The sequence below is a fragment of the Diceros bicornis genome, chromosome 31 (assembly GCF_020826845.1).
Source record: "Diceros bicornis minor isolate mBicDic1 chromosome 31, mDicBic1.mat.cur, whole genome shotgun sequence".
NCBI lineage: Eukaryota > Metazoa > Chordata > Mammalia > Perissodactyla > Rhinocerotidae > Diceros > Diceros bicornis.
The window spans coordinates 5,812,097-5,831,761 of record NC_080770.1 but is presented as its reverse complement, the minus strand read 5'-3'; the positions used below and the strand labels follow the sequence as shown (position 1 = coordinate 5,831,761).

The following is a 19,665-nucleotide window of genomic DNA, read 5'->3' as shown; positions in this document are numbered from 1 at the left end:
GGGCTTCATTCAGAGGAAGGTAAAGCTGTGACCTAGGGATGAATGAACCCTCACCACACCCGCCTCTGTTCTGGCGGTCCCTGACCCACGAACCCCTGGCGCTGCCCTGTCTGTCCAGGCGTCCTCCACCTCCCTTTTCTACTTCCATCTGCTCGAGAACCAGAGGGAAAATGTACGCTGCAAGTGGAGCTGAGGGGCAGCTGGAGGGCTGTGTGCTCACTGAGGGGGTGCAGACACTTCTGAAGACCATGAAGAGGTGATCTGTGCTACATGAAGTAGACAGAACAAAGTGGACCAAAGTTACCTAAACAGTCGTTTTTACCAAATAATCTCACAGGAGACCCCAAAGACTAGGAATAACTCAGGACTCTTGACTAAAGAGATGACTGAGTGTGAATAAACAGTGGTCTAGTACCCAGATTTGCAGAATCTGGAAATTTCCCAGCCCTGCTTTGAGAGCTGTTGAGAAAACAGTTAAAAGCAAGACTCAGAACCTATACACACGATTTTTAATTATTTTCCAGGAGAAACAGAGTATTAGGTGGCGCCCACCACCCCAGAGGCATCAGAGACAAGGGTGCGCAGGCCCTGGGGGCAGCAGCCTCGTATGGCTGAGTCTCATGCATGGATCAGAGTTCGGAACTCCATCCAAGCGTCCTGCCCTCCTGGTACACGACCCTGTTTCTCCTTACCTTCTGTGAAACCTGCCACGCAGAGAAGCACCAAATGTTCTATTTGTGACAATGTACAAGTCCTAGAGATATACAGTTACAAAGAAGCTCCTAAAACACTCATAACTGCAAGCAGGCATCCCAAATACATTCTATAGAGAGGTAGCATTCTGTAGAAATCAACAAAGGAAAACAATTACCTATTGACTTCAACCAACATTTCTTCTTCTATAATGGACTTTTCCTCATTACTGAAGTTTTCAAATTCATTATGGAATGCAGCCAAGTAATTGGAAATAAAATGGAGCTTTAAAAAAAAGTAATTATGTTAGGATCAATGACAGTTAAAAATAGACGAGGTCAAGCTGTCATGAAGTGCACACATCCAGCGTGACTCCTCCAGATTACGGCAGAGAAGCCTGGCAGAGCCCACCCCACTGCTCTGCCCAGGGATGGGGAACTTGCAGCTCACCTTCCCTAGCAGTGATCAGCAGCTCACAGTCAGAGTGCTAATGGACCCAATGCTGTACTCTTGACAAGACAGGTACAGGAAACCAGCTACTATTTTTAGAGAAAGTAATTTGGGTAGAATCAGTTTTTCTAATTGAATCCACACTCAGGTTTTTCACTGTCTGATCGCACAGCAGGGTAAGCCTACATCAAACCTTTCCCCAGACTGGCCAGCATTCCCCATGGCACTGCCTCAGCCCACCAGGCACGAGGCTCTGGGCAACCTGATGCTCGTCAGCAGCTGCGGCCTCAGAGTGGGAGCTGGACCAGAAAACGCAAAGGGGCCTTCCACTTCTAAGGTGCCAGTGCTATACACACTTATGCTCATAAACTGGCAGCAGCTAATTCTGGTTTAGAGGAGAGACAGTTTACCCAAGGTTCTAGCAGGTTCCACATTGAGGCTACATGTGAATCAGGATGTATGAGATCCCTTGTTCTTGACTATTTCGTACTATATAGAAGGTAAACGGGACAGAGCAAGCCCCCGATTTTCTGTTGTACATAAGAACACGGCTGTCAGTCAGTCTTCCCTATAAGGACTCGCTAATTAGTTACCCAGCTGCAATGCCAACACTGCTTCCTCCACCACCTCTCCCAGTATCACCTCTTCCCTCTTCCTTCTCTGAAATCAGCTTTCACGTGCTACCCCACCTCCACCACCAGGAAGCATCAGTCAAGTTTCAGCATTGTCCTAGGCATGGGGTCCCGGAAGGGGCCTCACATTCTGAAGTAAACTGGCACAGAACAGATGCCTGCTCACACCCGTTAATGTCTCTGGAACAGGCACTATTCTGAGCCCGTTTCTGCATGTTAACTTGCTCCCTCCTCATGACAACGAAAAATGTTTGCAGATGAGGAAACGGAAGCACAGAAACATCCAGTCAGTTACAGCCAGCAGCCGGGAGCTGGGGTTCACATCCAGGCAGATTAATTTTTAAAACCCCTGCTTGAACCACCACGCTGGCAGGTTAATTTCTGGGAGAGAGTAAACGCTCAAACTGGCAAATGAAGACAGAAACTTGAACTGATCCACAGCCTAATGAAACGGTGCTCTCCTCTCTGAATACAGGTATTTCTGATACAGAGATTTAAAACAGCTGGACTCAAGCGTCAAGTGTGTGTCTACATTTAACAGAAAAAACAACACAAAGCAAAAGCATTTACCACCACTACACAATTTAAAAAGAGCATCTTTAAAAATGAAGACGTAATCAATTCTAACTGCATAAAATTGACTTATGTAATTTACCTATTAGCAGGTACATAAACATAAGTCTCTCACCTGTTGTTTCCTGGTGGGATACTTCAGGTTGTTTGCTCTGAAAAAAGGGTACTTTTCATAGCTATAATCGTACACCCATTCACAGAAATGATTCCCAATGTCAAACCCCCTGAAAAAGAGTTCAGAGATGCAGAGAATGAGGCAAACTGGCCTGCCACGAGGCTCCCTGTTTACAGAAGGAAAAAGGCCGAGTTGTGAGCATCCCTCCTGACAAGCTGGATTTCCTGAGACCCCAAGAGCACGACGCTTCAGTGTCCGGCACAGCCAGCTGTGCAGGGGATAGCCGACCGGGTGATCACCAGAATCACGGCCGACTGAGCTACAGAAGTGCCACCTGACCCACTACTCCAGAGTAACTGTCCAATCCTCCTCCTGCAATCAGTACTTTTATGACAAGGAATCATCTCTGAGCCAAAGGAAATACCAAATTCTGGGTCTGATGACTCACATCACTGCTCCCCTCTAACACAGCGAGCTAAGGACAGGCTGTGCCGTCTCATGTGGCCACCAGAGGCCATGGACAACAAGTGTTAGCTTCCAGCTAAAGACACGTCCAGTTTAGAAAAGGATTGCTACCTATTTTGTCCTATAATTGTTTTATACATGTATCAAAATAATAAAATACTAAAATAAACACATTTACCTGTAATTATAACTGCTGTATTCAAAGTCGATGAGCATCAGTTTCTGTTTCTCAGAATTCTCTCTCCCTTCCAGCAGTAAGATATTACCTGCAAAGGGGTCTGAATGACATGACTTGTCCTCTGGGCACATTTTATCATCAAAGGCGCTGGTCCGTGCAAGGCAGAGCCAAGGGGTTCTGATCCTCTCAGGGAATCCTGAGCAACCACAGGCTGTCAGCCACAGGACGGAGCCCAGGAGCAGCACAGCCCCAAGAGGCCTGGCACCCAGCAGATGGGCTCCGGTGCACATCGCCAAGAGAGCCCCTGTTCACAGCAGCCCAAGAGTGACACAGCACTGGGCTCACTGGGGAGCAGAGCATGGGCTCTCCCTTGGTTTTCTGGAGCAGTACGTCCCAACTTCTGACATGGGGGCACAAAAGAAAGTGCCTGCTTGGCACGCTGGAGCTCTGGCTGCCCCGACACCCCCGGCAGCCCTGAGGTGGGCTGGCTGTGGCCCACTGGCTGGGCACCTGTGTCCTGGTGTCCCCTCTGATGAGCTCCACGGACCACCCCTGGCCCCACGGCTTCGCCCTCCCCTGGTTTTCCTTGCAAGGAGGAGACCTCAGGCAGCGTTCCTACAATCATATTTCCTTTAGGGCTGAATTCCAGGCCAGAAGTGGGTTGGCCACCACACTGGCTCTGCAGGCTTCCATTCCGAGACCCCCCGACTCTACACAACGCTCAGCATCTCAGTCACCGAGGGGCTGGCGGGCAGGCACCGGCGAGCCAGCCTCTGCCAGTGTTTTGGCCCCTTCCCCTCCCAGGGTTTTTGTAGGAGGCACAGTTGCCCAGCGTGTCAGCACACACCTCCCGTTCCAGGGGCCACTGAAAGGAGAACTGGAAGCAGATGGCCAAGGCAGCGGAACACAGGCAACATACGACTCGGCCTCCTCTACCCTTCCCGGTGTCGGCCCTCACTGGCCGGCTGACCTCCCTCAGACCCGTTTGCTGATGTCTGCGCAGTTCACTGTCGCCCGCGGCTGACCTGTCTACACCCTGCCTGACTTGACCTGGCCAGCAACGATCAGCTCATTAGTAAAAGGTATTCTGGCTCAGACCAATGTCTTTTTGAGGGCTTATCTTTGCCAGGGACTGCACGTGCACCCATGCTGAGACAGGGGGCGGCTTTGATGGCCGCACTGTGCTGCATGTTCGGAAGGCGAGGGCCCCGGGGCCGAGGGAGGAGGTCAGCCTGTTCTTTAACGCTGTCTCAGATTAACAAAGTCACACATGTTTACTGAAAAGAGTTAAACACTGAACAAATGTGTGACTTAGAAAGTTTAAGTCCTTTATCCCAGCTCCCAGTTTAGTGAACATTCTCAGATTTTTTTCCATAACTATATTTTTTACAGAAATGGGATGATACCCTACATGTCTTTCTAAAACTTGTTTTCTCTTAATATCTCCTGGAGATTTTTCTGCTGGTCTGTATAAAACTTGACCTCATTCTCTTTAACAGTTATACACATTACACTGTGCTGTAATGTAATGCACCTAATCCTCTCTGCGTGGACACTGGGACTTCTCATGCACACACGAGGCAGTCTTGCACGTACACACACAAACCCCATCTCTAGCACAACAAGTAGCGATTCTTACCTTCTTGACAGTCATTATGACAAAATACAACCGGAGATGGAGTGGATTCAAGCAATGACCTGGAAAAGGAAGGTTTTGTTATTACCCATCAAACTTTTTTTTTTAAAGATTTATTTATTTTCCCCCCAAAGCCCCAGTAGATAGTTGTATGTCATAGCTGCACATCCTTCTAGTTGCTGTATGTGGGACGTGGCCTCAGCACGGCCGGAGAAGCGGCGCTTGGGTGCACGCCCGGGATCGGAACCCGGGCCGCCAGCATCGGAGAGCGCGCACTTAACCGCTAAGCCACGGGGCCGGCCCCCTATCAAACTTTTAAGTTGGATGCAAACGGTTCGGCTTTCTCAGCGTGCCCAGCACTGACTGGGCGCTCCAAATCAACACACAGCCTCCTTGTATTGTATAATTTTCAAACAAATTCTGAAAACTCTGTCTCAATGTGGTGACAGTTCTACGGCAGCTCAAACTGGAAATACACACGGGCCCCTGAGGACACGCGGCTCTTTCCCGTGGCCAGACCTTTGCATACGCTGTTCCTCTCCTGGACGACCCCTCCTCACGCCACTGGTCTTGGCCTGCAGTCCCTCCTCAGAGAGCCCCTCCCTGACCACTGACCCAGAGCAGACCCTCCTATGCCGGTCTATTTTGGCCTCTGGTCCCCTTCACAGCACTTGTCACACCCTGACATTATTTCATCTGTTGACTTGTTTTCTGTCTCTCCTAATAAAACAGGAGCTCCTTGAAAAATGTCTTGGTCACCATTTCCTCAAAGCACCAACCACAACGCCCGGCAGAGGAGACACTCAAATATTTGAGTAATTAAAGGTGTAAATACTCACGCTCAGGGGATGTGCGCTAGTAGCCTGCCCCCCAACCCCCAAAGACACCATGGAAGCCTCTACTCAGAGACTGGTGTCAGGGTTCCTACCCCATTTCCCCCAGCACTTGGGCTGAACTGCTCCCCTCATCCGCTTACACTTCCCAGCCTGCCCCCATGGCTTTTGTTTTGGTTTCTGTTTTTGTTTCAGAAAAAACCTACTGCCCGAGTCACTGACCATTCCTCTGGAATTTTACTTCCTCGGGGACACCTTCAAGGATGACCAGAGAGGGGCCGGCCCCGTGACGTAGTGGTTAAGTGCGCGCGTTCCGCTGCTGGCGGCCCGCGTTCCGATCCCCATCCCGGGTGCACACTGAGACACCGCTTGCCAGGCCATGCTGTGGCGGCGTCCCACATAAAGTGGAGGAAGACCAGCACGGATGTTAGCCCAGGGCCAGTCTTCCTCAGCAAAAAGAGGAGGATTGGCATGGCTGTTAGCTCAGGGCTGATCTTCCCCCCCCCCACACACACACACACAAAGGATGACCAGAGAAGTGACAGCACTCACAAAATCCATCTTTTCACAGTTGGCCTGCAAAACCCAAGGAAAAGCCAGACCTACAGCAACGCTTAATGAATGCGCCTTAGCAACAGTTTTAGTGACCAAGAAGATTTAAATTTCTGGACAGATGTCCTCACTAAGTCAGGCAATGGAAGCGAAGACTCACCTCAGGTATTCCAGTTCCAAAGGCAGATTGTAACTGAGGAATTTGTGGAGCTGCTTAACTCTGGACTCCCCAGTTAATTTAATTCTCAGCACTTGGTTTAGGTACCTTGGAAAAAAGGAGGAACAAGGGATCACTGCCTAACTCATCGTGGTTTATTCTTGGAGTCCCAGTTAAAGGTAACCATGTGATACTTGTAGGGACCCCCAATCTCCACAGAGGGGGAGGGTGGGGCCTGGGGTTCAGTGCACTCTAGAAAGCGGATTTTCTGCCCATCCACCTGTTCAGTAGCATTTCTGCAAATAGCCTTCTTTCTTGGTTCAGGAATTGATTTTTACACGCAAGAAAGATTTATGCACGAGACAGACACCACCTGCACACCAGCCGAGCACCATGGCTGACAAGTGCTCCCTCCTGGCACCCCTGGGAGCCACCAGTGTAAGACGGAGTTAGAGCCAGGCCATCTGACCACTTACTTTTCCATTGTTCCAAAAAGCCATTTTGGTTCCTTATTGAATGGCATTTTCATACCATGAAACGTAGCCATTTTCTCAGCGATTTCTGCAGAAATATCCGGCAAACTTAATTCTTCAGTGTCTAATCGCCGGCTCTGGAACAAAAGAGAGTTAGCAAATGGCCTGTATCCGGGTGACCTCCAAGTGTGAGATCCCACCATCGCAGGAACCAGAAGCCAGCTCCTGTGGGGCATCCGAGTCTCACTCGGTGCACAAATTCCCTTAAGAACAGGCACTGTGCCCGCAGACGGTGACCCAGCAACTGCTGTGGCGCTTCTCAGTCACGGCAGGCCACCTCCTAAGGTTGACTTCATTTTGAATCCTTTTAACTGTGAGAAAGTCTTCCTCATATACAACCATATAATCTATGATTTTGCCCTCTGTTCACTCTGACCAACACTAAAAGCACGGCCTCTTCTCCAGGCTAGAAACCCGAGGCCTGCAGCAGTTTCTCACGTGACCCAGCGTCCAGCTCCTTTGTCAGCTCGGACCTCCCACTCTGACACAGCGCAGGTGAGACGGGGTGTTCAGAGCAGGCCTGAATCAGAGTGGCGAATGAGCTCAGAGGGAGCCATCTCCCACTCATTCTGGAGGTGTCCCCAGCACCTAGCCTGGCACAGAGCAGGCTCTCAGAGGGCCAAGACGAACAAAGAAACAGGGGCGCCGAGCAGGGCTGACTCCAGCTTCCGCTACTGCAGGCTGAGGCCGTGCTCGTCAGGCTGTCCTTTCACAGCCACTCAGGGAGCTCACATCCCCTAAGACCTGTTCATCTCTTCCACATGAACTGCTCCCCTACAGAACCCAAAGAGATATTCCTCGGAAAGTCCAAAGCGGTACAGCACAGGGGTTAAGAGCGGGTGCCCCCGAGGTACAGAAACCCCAGGTCAAATTAACCAAATTAATTAACACTCATTTCAAAGCTACATGGCCAAGGGCACGTCCCTTATGCGTCTGTGGCCCGTTTTCTGGTCTCTGTATAATGGGAGCCACGACACTAAGCCCCTGGCAGGTCTGCCCTGAACTAGAGCTGACAACACAGGTGAGGGCTCTGAGCCAGCACCCGACCAGGTGGGTCTTGACAAATGGCCGGGGCCTGATGACCAGAGCCAGAGCTCACTGAAGGCCTTGGGACCCCACCTTCTCGACTCCTGAACCCCCCAAGTTACCAGGTGACTGTGCCACCATAAGGGACTTGACTTCTAGCGGCAGGACACTTAGGACTTCTTAAGGCAGCTCATCGGCTTTCACATGGCTCTGTTAAAAAATGCCAGCAATTTGTTCAGCAACATGGAAAATGTAAAGCTAATGTGCTCCAACAGGAACAGATCTCAGGATTCCGTGGTCCTCTCCCAGCAGAGAAACAGAGAAAGAGAAATACGAGGCTGTCTACCTACCATTCCTAGGTCACTACCCCCAAGTGCCCTCTGAACGACAGCTACAGGATGGAATTCATCTCACCCTATGCAGCGGTCAAGAGTAAACCTGGAAATAACAGATGGCTAAGCCAAATGATATTGCCATTTCTGTGGGTAAAAACAGTTAAATATTGGCAGCTTCATATGGTTCAAACCAGTATTTTAAGAGAATTTTTTACCAAATCTTCACTACGTAGTAAACGATACATACAACAGAGTATAGAACTTCAGAACTAGAACAGTACCAACTCCACAGACCCACAACCTCTGTGCCCTGATCCCAGCTCTGTTCTCTGCAAGACATTCCCATTATTCTGAGTTTTGTTCACTGGTCCCTCACCTTCTCTAAAAAGAAGTTTTACCACATGTGTATTTATTTATTAAACATTTTTTAATTCGCTTTTTATTGGGCTTATAAAAATGTTATGATACTATTTGTAGTCTTCTGCAATCAAATTTTCTCACTCAATATTGTTTTTAAGATGCATCCATATTGCCACTTGTAACCTATGAAGTGTTTTATATTTGCAAAATTCCTTCAAATGCTTGACTATCTTGTTTGATTCTCATGCCAGACAGATGTTACTGTCTTTAATGGGAAAATTATACATAAAAACACAGCCAGGTGCCAAGACGAACGCCAAGCAAGAGCCTAAAGTAACTGGTACAGGGAGGGCAACATGCGTTCATTTCAACACACCCCCAGGATGGCAGCTGGCACATATGGCGCCATCGTGTACACCAGGAGACGGTACCCCTTCTGGGGAGACAGATCACAAGGCGGCTCTTGCCCTTGGGCTGTGGGGTTAGATAAGGGAACTCCATCCTCCAGCCCCCGGTCCCGGTGAGCAGAGCATCCTGCCAGCCAGGTGTCCTTGTGCTTGGTGCTGCCTGCACACACAGGTTGCCAAGACACCACACGAGGCAGGGCATGAAAAGGCGGCCATTCCTGACTCTAGTCCTCAAGGAGCTCACACAGGTTAAGAGAGGGAACCCTTCACCAAATCTGAGTGGGAACCCAGGCCTGCCATGCTCAGCCCAGAGCCGCCCCACACTCACCTAACGGGAGCTCCTGAGGCTGGAAGCCCTCTGCGGGCATGGGGTGTGGAGGGGCCGGGGCCAGCACACATAACCTACACAAGGCCCACTGGTCGATGTTACAGCAACACTAAAAATGCCTCAGGACAGCAAGAAAGGGAACACAGTCCTGACTCCTGGCAACAGGATGTGAGCATAGCCTTGAAACGTGAGAGGAAGCTGACGGGCATAGGGGGCAGGGGCCTCTAAGGTAAGGGGCACAAAGGGAGATAAGGCAAAGAAGAGCGGTGGCTCCTGCAGGACAAAGACCAGCGAGGCTTCCCGGTGTGGTGGGGGCCAAAGTGCTCCGCGGTGAGTTCTACCAAGAAGGCCCCGAAGTTGAGAGGAGCAAGGCGAAAGGGGCAAGCCTCAGGGCCAGCGGCTTTATGGGACCAAGGATGCTAAGTTTCACATACATTTTTGATTTGGATATTATCTTTGCAGGAAAGACAGAGGTTCTGATGTAAATTCAATAAAAATTTAGTTTTTTAAATTTCTGAGAGAGTTTAATAATACAGGTCACGTTTACTATTTCAGACCACAGCATCTCAGGCTCTCAAGGCGACGACACAAAGAATTCATCTTCTAGCCATGGCACGCGTCAGCAGACCGGCCCCGAACACATCTTACCGGGATGAACTGCTCCAGGCGGCCTTGGGGAAAGATCCCGTAGAGCTTCGGCCCGAGCGACCTCTCTGCGAGAATGGCAAACATGACGCTCTCCAGGACCATGGCCTCGGCCCCCTGAAACAGACAGCAACATGCCGGAGGGTTACTGAGGACGGACTGCATGCAGGGCTTCAGAGCGCTCTCACGAGAGCAGCTCATCTCAGCCCACAGCAGCTCTGCGACTGGGCGTTGGCATCATCATCGTCCCCATTTTAAATATGAAGAAACAGAGGTCAGCAGATCTTGTAATCTGCAGGATTCATGCTTATAAGCATCACACTGTATCAACGAGATGTAAGACTCAAATTTAATTTAGGTCACTGGCTCCAAAAGTATAAGAATACCAGTATTTTATTGCTTGTATTTACTTTAAAACTTATACGAGGCTCACCCTTGGCATCTTATCAAAGGCCACAACAACCTGCCACTCTGGTGAAGGCTGATTTGCTTTCAGCTGAGTGCTGAGTGAGAGCGAGTGGGCCAAGGGCCTGTGCTACTAAATGGGTCAGCCGGTCTGATCGGTTTGAGAATTACTGATTTAGATCCGAGGTCTGTGTGTTTGGTCCAAGGAAGACCCTAACATGGAGCTTTCAAGGTTTCTACTTTCTGCTCTTATTCCCAGTCTTCTCTGTCATTTAATGTTGGTCTTCTTGCCAAAATCTCTGACGCTCCTATGTTCTGTCTTGAGTCCCATAACCGTTTTGCCTTCAAAATCCATCTTTTGGTCTCAATTCAAATTCATTCCTTAGTCCTTTTCCCTTAACAGCAAAATATAGCTTAGCAATTTCCATCTGCTGGAGTGAGGGGCGGAATGGGGTGGCCCTGCATCTCTTAAAGAGCTTCTCAAATGGAGTGTCTAAGTCGCTGTGTCTGAGGAGGGGCCAGCAGGTGTGGTCTGAAAACGCCTTCAGGTGATTCTACCTCACCCCTTGTTAAGAAATGTGCTTAACAAGGGGAACAGCATCCCAGAGAAACATCCTTCAAAATAAAACAGAGCTCTTTAAAACACACTCACGTTACAAAACACGAACTGAGACTCAACAGGACAAACTCATCAGGCAAAGACATAACACTCAAGTTAGTGAGAAGAAAACAAAAAAGGGAAAAGCTACTTCCAGAGGATATGGGACTACATTAGAGTAAACAGTAATTCAGTCACTTTTCCATTTTGTGAGGGGAATGGATTTGTTGGTAAACCCCCACAATTATAGTCTAGCCGCCATCTTGTGTAATCCCCACAATTACGGTCTAACCATCACCTTATGAGGCCAAATCCTTATTCACTAATTTGCAGTTTTGTATATACGCCTGCTATGAACCAAAGTGTGTCCTCCCAAAACTCATCCATTGAAGCCCTAACCCCCAAAGTGATGGTATCTGAGGTGGGCCTTTGGGGAGGTGACTGGGTTCAGATGAGGTCATGAGGGTGCAGCCCTAACGGGATCATTGTCCTTAAGAGAAGAGACCCCAGAGAGCTTGCACACTCTCTCTCTCCGCCATGTGAGGACACAGGGAGAAGAGGGCGTCTGCAAGCCAGGAAGGGGGCTCTCACCTGAACCCGACCTCGGTGGGACCCTCATTTGGACCTCCAGCCCCCAGAGCTGTGAGTAATCAACGTGGTTTACGCCCCCTCCCCGGGTAGTTTATGACAGCAGCCTGAGCAGATTAAGACAATGACAATACAGACAAAGCATTCATCTATCAAGCTAATGGATTTTAGAGCAGGATTTGATATCAGATAGGTGGTATTTCTTAAACCCTTAGAGAAGGATAACTAATTCCTAACATCTCTATTTAGCTGGCAAATGTTTTCACTCCCTCATCTGACCTTACAACAAACCTGTGCAGGACGTACGGTCCCTGCGGGCCCCGCTTTACCTCAAGTCGAGCATCAGAGACACGCTACAGGAGAGTGTCCCCAAGGTCTGCAGCGCGTCTCCCGAACTCTCCACTTAGATACACGCTCTGCTGCTGCCCACGGAGCAGTGCACCCAGGCACTCAAGGGGCTGCAGGGCTGTTCGCACTGAATGAAGCACAAAAGCAAAGCAAGGCTGGGCATCGCAGGAAAGGGGCAGGGGCTGAACCTGGTGCTCAGAGCAGGCGGTCTGCCAGTAGTGGCTCTTCGCAGCTCTTTGCCATCTATAACATCCCACCTCAAAATTCCAACCCATTCCCCAGTCGTTTCCGAACAGCGGGCTCAGGATTGCTTCTGTCTAGTACCCAGACTCTTGTCAGGAGGAAAATCGGTTTTGCAGCTCTCCTCTCTGTGGACTAAGCTGAAGGGCATTAGGGTTGGCACTGTATAAAACACATACGTGTATTCAGTCCTAAACAGCCCGTAAAGTTTGACAAGTCAAGTTGTATATACAGACTGAAGCCCTACTCTATGATGTCAGTCAGCTTAGCATTTTGCACCTTGTGTGCAGAGTACAAAGGCTACCGGGAGCTGAACCCACAGGCGGTACTGGCACTTGGGCTGAACCCACACCGTCCAGAACCCTCCAGGGCCACGTCAACCCATCAGCAGGATGGTGGAGAGGAGATGGGAAGAGACTTAAGGACTTTCCAATTCTCTTTAGCATTGCTCTGAACATTGTACACAGGGAATATCTGTTCTTACGTAACACTGCAGTTCCATATTTATTCACAGTGGGGAGAAAGGGCGGATGTGTGTAGAAGGGAGAATCTGGAGGGGAAGAAAATGAAAGACAACACTAAGTCACAAGAAGAAAAACAGAGTTAAGGAGGACAGGCGGTAGCTTAGAATGAGTGCATCAACTACGGGTGGTCTCTCCGCAGCCACTAGGTGTCCCAACACCTTCCCGCTTGCTCCCTGAGGAAAGTGAGCATGGTAAAGAAGGGCGAATGGATGACTCAGTCTACCGCCCCACCCCGCCCGGGCTCAGCCCCAGGCTATCCAACCACAGCCAGCTCTACTTGCTCAGAAGAGAAGATCAATACCTCAACTTGCAACAATTTACTGTGGCTTCAGAAATATTCATTCACATATTCACCCGCAAATATCGACTGGATGCCTATAGGCACCTGGCACTATGTTAAGCCCTGGGAAACAAGAACGAGACACACACGGCCCCTGCCCGCACGGAGCCTACATCCTGGAGAGAGAAACAAACGACAGTGCACAGGTCCACGAGCAGAGTGGGACAAGTGCAAGGAAGGAACAAAGGGTGACGTGACAGAGCGTGACGGGGTGGTCACACTATGGAAAGGACACCTGAGGGTGAGAGGAGCCAGAAAAGAGCAGCAGGGAAGCACGAGGGCCTGAGGCAGGAACGAGCTGGGCACCTTCAAGGAACTGGGAGGGGCGCATGCGGGGAGCAGAGGCTTCCTCAAGGAGGAAGAGGAGACAAATCAGCCTGGAGAGGCTGGTGGGTCTGCCGAGTGGTCTGGGGCTTTCGGCAAGGTCTGGCCGGATGTCACGTCCTCAGCGTGTGGATGGTGTGCAAAGCTAGTGAACTCGCTGAAGAGGAACCAACGCAGAGCTGGAAAATTCCCCACATCTGTAACAGTGGCTTCCAACTGGCTGTCCCCACAGTGAGAAACACATTTTACATGGCAACCCATCCCTCACACACTCACCCACACACACACCCCTACAACAAACCTTATATGCTCACAACCGTGCAATGCCTTCTAATATTTTCTACTCTATTTCATTTAAAAAAGCAACAAAAATGCTAACATTTCATGCCCCATTAGAGGTGTCCACACACCATCTGAACAGCTGAATAGCCCAGGGCAGCAGGAAGAGGGACCAGGAAAGGAGGCGGAAGTGGTGATGGTGACAGAGAGTGGTGTTCCGTGTCCGATGCTGCCGAGGGGACGAATAGGGGCAGAGAAAAGTGGCCACTGGGTTTGGCAACATGGAAGTCAGTGACAAAAACAAGGCCGGCTCCAGAGGAGCAGTGGGGACAGGTGTCACACGGGGGCTGAGAAGAGAAGCGGGAAGGGGACTGCTGGGGCAGGAGTGGAAGTGTTTAGACTGACTTGTCACTTTATCTGTGCAGTTTTATTTCTTTAAAGAAAATAAAATCCAGTAATAAGACTATCGAGATTATGAACCCTTGAGAAGACATAACAGCATTTCTGTGGTATTCTTGCCCAAAATGCATAACATCATTCTAATCGTGCGAAAAGATGAGACAAACCTAACTTGAGAGAATAGTCTACAAAAGAACTGTTCTTCACAAGTATCGAGATCACGAATAACAAAAAAGCAGAAACATACAGATTGAAAAGGACTAAGGAGAAACCACCACCAAGTGCAAGGTTGGGATCCTGGCCAAATCCCAGAACAGAACAAAAGAAAACATTAGTGGAAAAACTTGAGACACTCAAATAAGGTCTGTAGTTTAGTTGTTGTTATGGCTGGTTTACCTGGTTCTGATCACGGCCCTGTGGTCGGGTAAGATGTTAACAGCAGGGGAAGCTGGGAACTCTGTAGTATTTGTGCCATTTTTCTCTAAGACTACAATTAGTTTGAAATAAAAATAAATAAATGCATACAAAAAAAGATTGAAGTCCAGGAATACGACAAAAGAAGTTACTAATTCTGTATGGTGGGAATAAAGGTTTTTCTTACGTTATTCTTGTACTGTCCCAAACTTTCAAAACTTTTTTCCAAAAAAAGAGACTGGGAAGTGAGAAGGCAGAGAGAGCACGTATAAATACTCTCTCAAGAAATCTTGCTACGAGAGGGAGCTACACAGTGTGAGGCCAAGGAGAACATGAGTCCAGCAAGCCGTGTCACCATGCAGAGGGCCACACCTGGGAGAGACAGGGAGAGAGAAGAGCTGGGGTTTGGAGCACAAGGAAGGACCAGTCAGTGGAAAGGACGGGCGCAAACACAGAGGGCTCGTGAATTTGGAAGTGGGAAGACAAGAAAACAGCAGCCATCAAAGGGTGAGGTTACAGTGCCTGCTGAGGGGAGGAAGGGGAGGTCTGGCGAGGGTCTGAAGAACACATCTCAGGTCAGGAAGGCAGCCTACCAGAGAGACTCGCAGGCGCCCATCAGAGGCTCAGCACCATGAATGGAAAGGGAGCCAGTCCCCCGATGGTGTTCTTTTCCTCTAACAATGTTCAGTTGCTTGGGTGCAGGCACAGAGAAGGCAAATAGGTGGCTGGGTTTGCAGATCAAGGGAGACATAGAACTCTTCACTGAACCAGGGCAGCTATCAGGAGGGGTGGGGGTGGCAGGGCTCCGAGGCTCAAGCCTCAAAGGAACTCGGGTTTTCAACAGAGGAGAATGGTTTGGAAACAGAAACAAGGAAGGAGCAAGAAGAAACCATCCCCATCAGCGGCCCGGAGGTACTTGGGAGGTGACAGAAAAAACGTCCTCCTGGAGAGGGCTGCAGGAGAGGGGTCCCCTGGAATGGCAAGGCTCCACAGAGGGCCAGTCAGTAGAGGAAACGTTCAGAAGAGAGGGAACAGAGACTGCTGACAAAGACCAACCACTCGAAGGGCTCAAAGAAGACAAACCACCTTTCCCATTCAGACAGCCAACTGCCCACTTTCTGACCCAAAGGATCGTAGGCAAAATCAGATCACCTCCTATTTTCTGCTCGGCAGAAACCCAGCAGGCACAGGAGGAAGCAGTGTGGCAGTGACCACCTGAAGAGAGGGCATCTCAGACTGACAAGAGGAAGGGACAGGAAGAGTGTGCGCACCAGCAGGCAAGGGGCAGAACGTTCCAGAGCCGTCTATTGGCACCAGCTGCAGCCAGCATTCAACAACTTTCTATTGTACCCCACTGTACACTAGGCATCATAGCCGCAGTGAGACAGCAAGAGGCGGCGAGATCCTGCCCTAAGTTTAGAATCTCACGAGAACGGACATTCACCATGTAATGCTGAAAATGTACAGCCGTGGAAAGTGCAAAGGAGAGGAATACGGTGCCATGAGAGCACGGAATGGAGGAGAAACCCAGTCTAGGGAGCAGGAAGGAAGGAACCTGAGCTAAGATCCTAATTATAAATAGAAGTGGAGAGTGGGAAATGGGTGAAGCATGGAGCATTCCAGCCAGAAGGAGCAGCATCTGCAAAGGCCCTATGACAAGAAGGAACCCCCAGTTTGGGCAACATGGCTGGAGAGCAGGGAATGGGGGCAGTATGTTGTAAGAGGGGACTGGAAAGCTGAGCAGCGTCAGACCTCAGGGTCTTGTAGGACAAAGCCCACCTCACTCAGCCCAGAGCAGAGAGTGAGCACTGAAAGACTTGAAGCAAGAGGCAGACAAGATCAGATGAGCAATTCAAAAAGAGGACTCCAGCGATGAAGAAGGGACTGGTTGTGGGAGCCCAGAGGGGAGATGGTGCTGGCTTGGACCAGGGAGGGGGTGGTACACGTGGAGAGAAGTAGACAGATCCAGCGTAGAGTTCAAAGGATGGTTTGGATGTGGGGCGAGGGAGAGAAGGGTATCAGAGGTGACGCCCGGCTTTCTGGCCTGCACAGAAGGGATGCTGTAGGGGAGGGGAGGAGATCATGAGTTCAGTCTTGGACCTGGTGAGACACCCAGAGAGACTGGTAGCAGACGGCGTTAGTTCCAAACAGAAGTGCAGGCTACAGCTGCGAACCTCTGGCCTACAGGAGAAATGCAAGACAAAGTTTGCATCTGGGGGCCTGGGGAAGGAGGGCAGCATGGGACGAGGGCCTTGGACCGAGTCGAGGGGAATTCTAGCACTTAAGACAATAGGAGGATGAGCCTAGAAAGGAGACTAAGGAGGAGTGGAAGAAAAGAGAGATCTTCACTTTGTGTCTCTGTCTCCTTGGCTGCCTTAGGAAAGGAAATACTTCAAAAAGGGCAGGGGTCATGTCTAATGGTGCTGAGAAGTCCAGATAAAACAAGAACTGAAAATATACTTCCGATTTAGCATCCTGGAGGTCCCAGGGATCCAACATTTTCAACCACCAGGATGTACGAAGGTCTATAGAAAGGGCTCAGAATGGTTGAAAACAGGATGTCAATCACTTCCCACTCAATGACCTAGTGTCACCCCAGAGAGCACAAGTTCTAGATCCTCCAGACCAGGGCCTCCAGACCAGGGTGCATGCAAAACAATCCAGAAATGTGAGGAAAAAATATCAGCACTTCTATTCCTTTATGATCTCACATCTTCTTAATTTCTATTTCTTGATTATTTTAATAATTAGTATAGTTAGTAAAATCAGTATATTTCTGTGTGTAGATATGTTTTCTATGATGTGTGTGTATATACACATACACACACACACCCGATATACAAACCTGCATATATTGGGAGAGTATGCTCAAGTTGTTTACTCCCCAGAGTGTGGAGATCACTGCTCCAGAATCCCCACTTCTGAGTCTCAAAGGGGGGACAGGTCGATACGTAAGTGCTCTCAACCACAAGATCTTCTGCATATGCATTTCAGAAAGTGGGGTCATTTTAACTTGAACTCGTAGTTATTAAAAAGCCTTTCTGACCTGGGTACCATGCATAAGGAAAAACACTCCTACTCGCCCCGGGGAAGAGTGGCCACTGAGACACCCAGGCAGGGACAGCCAGGTCGCCTCCACATGAGAACATCACAGACAAACGTTACCCCAAACTGCCGTCTCTTGGCACCCAAATGCTGTCTGGATTGCCCTAAAGACACCACTGTCCACTAGCTACACTCGCAGCAGGAACCGGGAACACCCACCACTCACTCAGTCTTCCTGAGGTGGCTCCAACCTACGTGAGCCCATTCTCTGAGACAGACAGACCGGGACTCTCCAGGGACAGGTAAGAGGCACCGCCACACCAGAGCGGCCAAGGTTGCCATCACCAATTGACACCTCACATAGATGCAGAGTGGACTTAATTACTTACTTGAAATTCATTTTCTTTCTGAGCTTGTTCGGATCCCTCTTTATTACAGGACCTCTATGAATGAGAAAAAGCAAACACTTCCGGTGAGATGGGGAACACCAAGCAGACACTAACTTTACAACCACCAGAACAGTCAGGGTTTACAGAACATCACAGATGTGGACTGAGTGTTTCCTAGCCCACTGATGGCATCAGGAGCAGTCTACAATGCGCCACCAGTGCCGGCACTAGTGCCGAGACCCGAGGAACCACTCCATGTCTTTACAAGGAAAGGGATGTACTGCTGAGACCAGACAGCTGGGACTCACAACCATCCCCGTATACCTTTTCACAATTTCATTGTTCGAGGAAAGGAAAGTCAATAGAGGGTGCTCTTCCGATCAGCCAAATGGTCAAGCTGAGTCTCACCAATTTAGCTAGATGGTTCTTTCAAGTCAATACTACCCCAAGGAAGGCTTTCATCCTGCAAGGACAGGAATGCTCGTGGCAAGCCGTGGTCAGCACAGAACTCGGACAGGGAAGAAAGCCCTGTGCAGGCAGGAAACCTGGCATAGAATCTGTGGGGACCAGCCTGCCAACTTGCCACTTCCACAGACTGGCCCTGCTCCTTCCGCCTATCACTAGCTCAATCTGAATTCTTCCTCCACCAAAGAGAGGATGGTGCAAATTTAATAAAGTCCCTATAGTTACTTCACATACTAATATATTAAGAGATACTTTTGCATCACTTTCCTCAATGAAATTGCAAATTATTGGTAACCAGGATTCTAGCAATAACAACTAGATCATTAACTACCATAAGCAACTCTTTGGCTACATTCTTTCTTCATGGCACAGATCATATCTTTTAAAAGCAGCCCCCCACCCCAAGTGTTTTAAAAACCTTCCTACTACCTTTACCCAGGGGATGGGGAAAAGCAAGTTAGAAACTTAAGGGTCACGTCACAGTTTTATACTCAAGTACTGCCTCTAGAAATATGTTATTTGTCACAATTAAACTAAGTCTGCTTAAGCCAGACACAGAAGGAAGCCCATAAAGGAAGCTCTTTAAAAAATTTAAGGTAAAAGATTCTTGAACATCCCATGAAAAACATACCTTTCCATTCCACAGCTTTATCAAAAATACCTGTACCAAGGGTGGAAGGTGTGGACAGGAAAAAAAATGCCACGTTAAGCAACACCAGCTACTCTAGCACCGTTCAACAAACCTGATTTAAAGCAGCCACTCTCATCCATCACACATGGAAATAACATTCCACAGATGTTTTGATGCGTGTCTTGTATAAACAGTATGTGTTCTAGATTACTCAATACAAAGGTAAACAAAATAAATACCCATGTTCATAAACTATCTGCAAAAGGCTTGCACTTACACATATTCAATAACATCTTTAACATACAGTTAAGGACATTGGGTACAAAGTACAGGAAGTACAAATGGGGGATACGTGATATTTTCATTGGTGTAATCTGCGTTTCTCTGATGAAAGATGTTACAGGTTAAATCCCGTCACAATGAAAGCTACAAACATCAAAGTGCTGTAGAAACCCTTCCAGACCCTTGCTGACGGCTTGATGTGTGATGTGATAACCCAGGGGGGGTAACCAGGACCACGAAAGCTTCACTCCTTCCTTAGCTGCAGACACTCACCTGACTGCACTGTTACCTTAAACTCACACTTTACTTGTCTCCTCTCCCCATTGGCCTACAAGTTCCTAATGAATACAATCCATCTTTTATTTATTGTTAGTCTTCGCCCAAAGCACCAAGCAAATCCTGGTGCTTACTACACTTTCGGGACTGCATGAAAAATGAACGCTCCCTCGCTGTGAAACTCAAGGCTGGCCAGCTCA

General features: G+C 49.0%; 1 protein-coding gene across 7 annotated transcripts in view; it reads right to left on the bottom strand.

Annotated features, from left to right (window-relative positions):
• Positions 1–19,665, bottom strand: part of CHKA (choline kinase alpha) — a 53,558-nt gene that overhangs the window by 6,666 nt on the left and 27,227 nt on the right. For 2 of the 7 annotated variants that reach the window (XM_058526221.1, XM_058526223.1), the window contains exons 3-10: positions 17,812–17,865; positions 9,922–10,035; positions 6,761–6,894; positions 6,288–6,392; positions 4,746–4,804; positions 3,107–3,194; positions 2,464–2,572; positions 872–978 (exon numbers count right to left, since the gene is read on the bottom strand). In XM_058526221.1, coding sequence (XP_058382204.1) covers positions 872–978; positions 2,464–2,572; positions 3,107–3,194; positions 4,746–4,804; positions 6,288–6,392; positions 6,761–6,894; positions 9,922–10,035; positions 17,812–17,865 — 770 coding nt within the window. Of the gene's footprint in view, positions 1–871; positions 979–2,463; positions 2,573–3,106; positions 3,195–4,745; positions 4,805–6,287; positions 6,393–6,760; positions 6,895–9,921; positions 10,036–17,811; positions 17,866–18,907; positions 18,938–19,665 lie in introns of all 7 variants that reach the window. The other 5 variants (XM_058526222.1, XM_058526224.1, XM_058526227.1 and 2 more) reach the window with 4 other exon arrangements.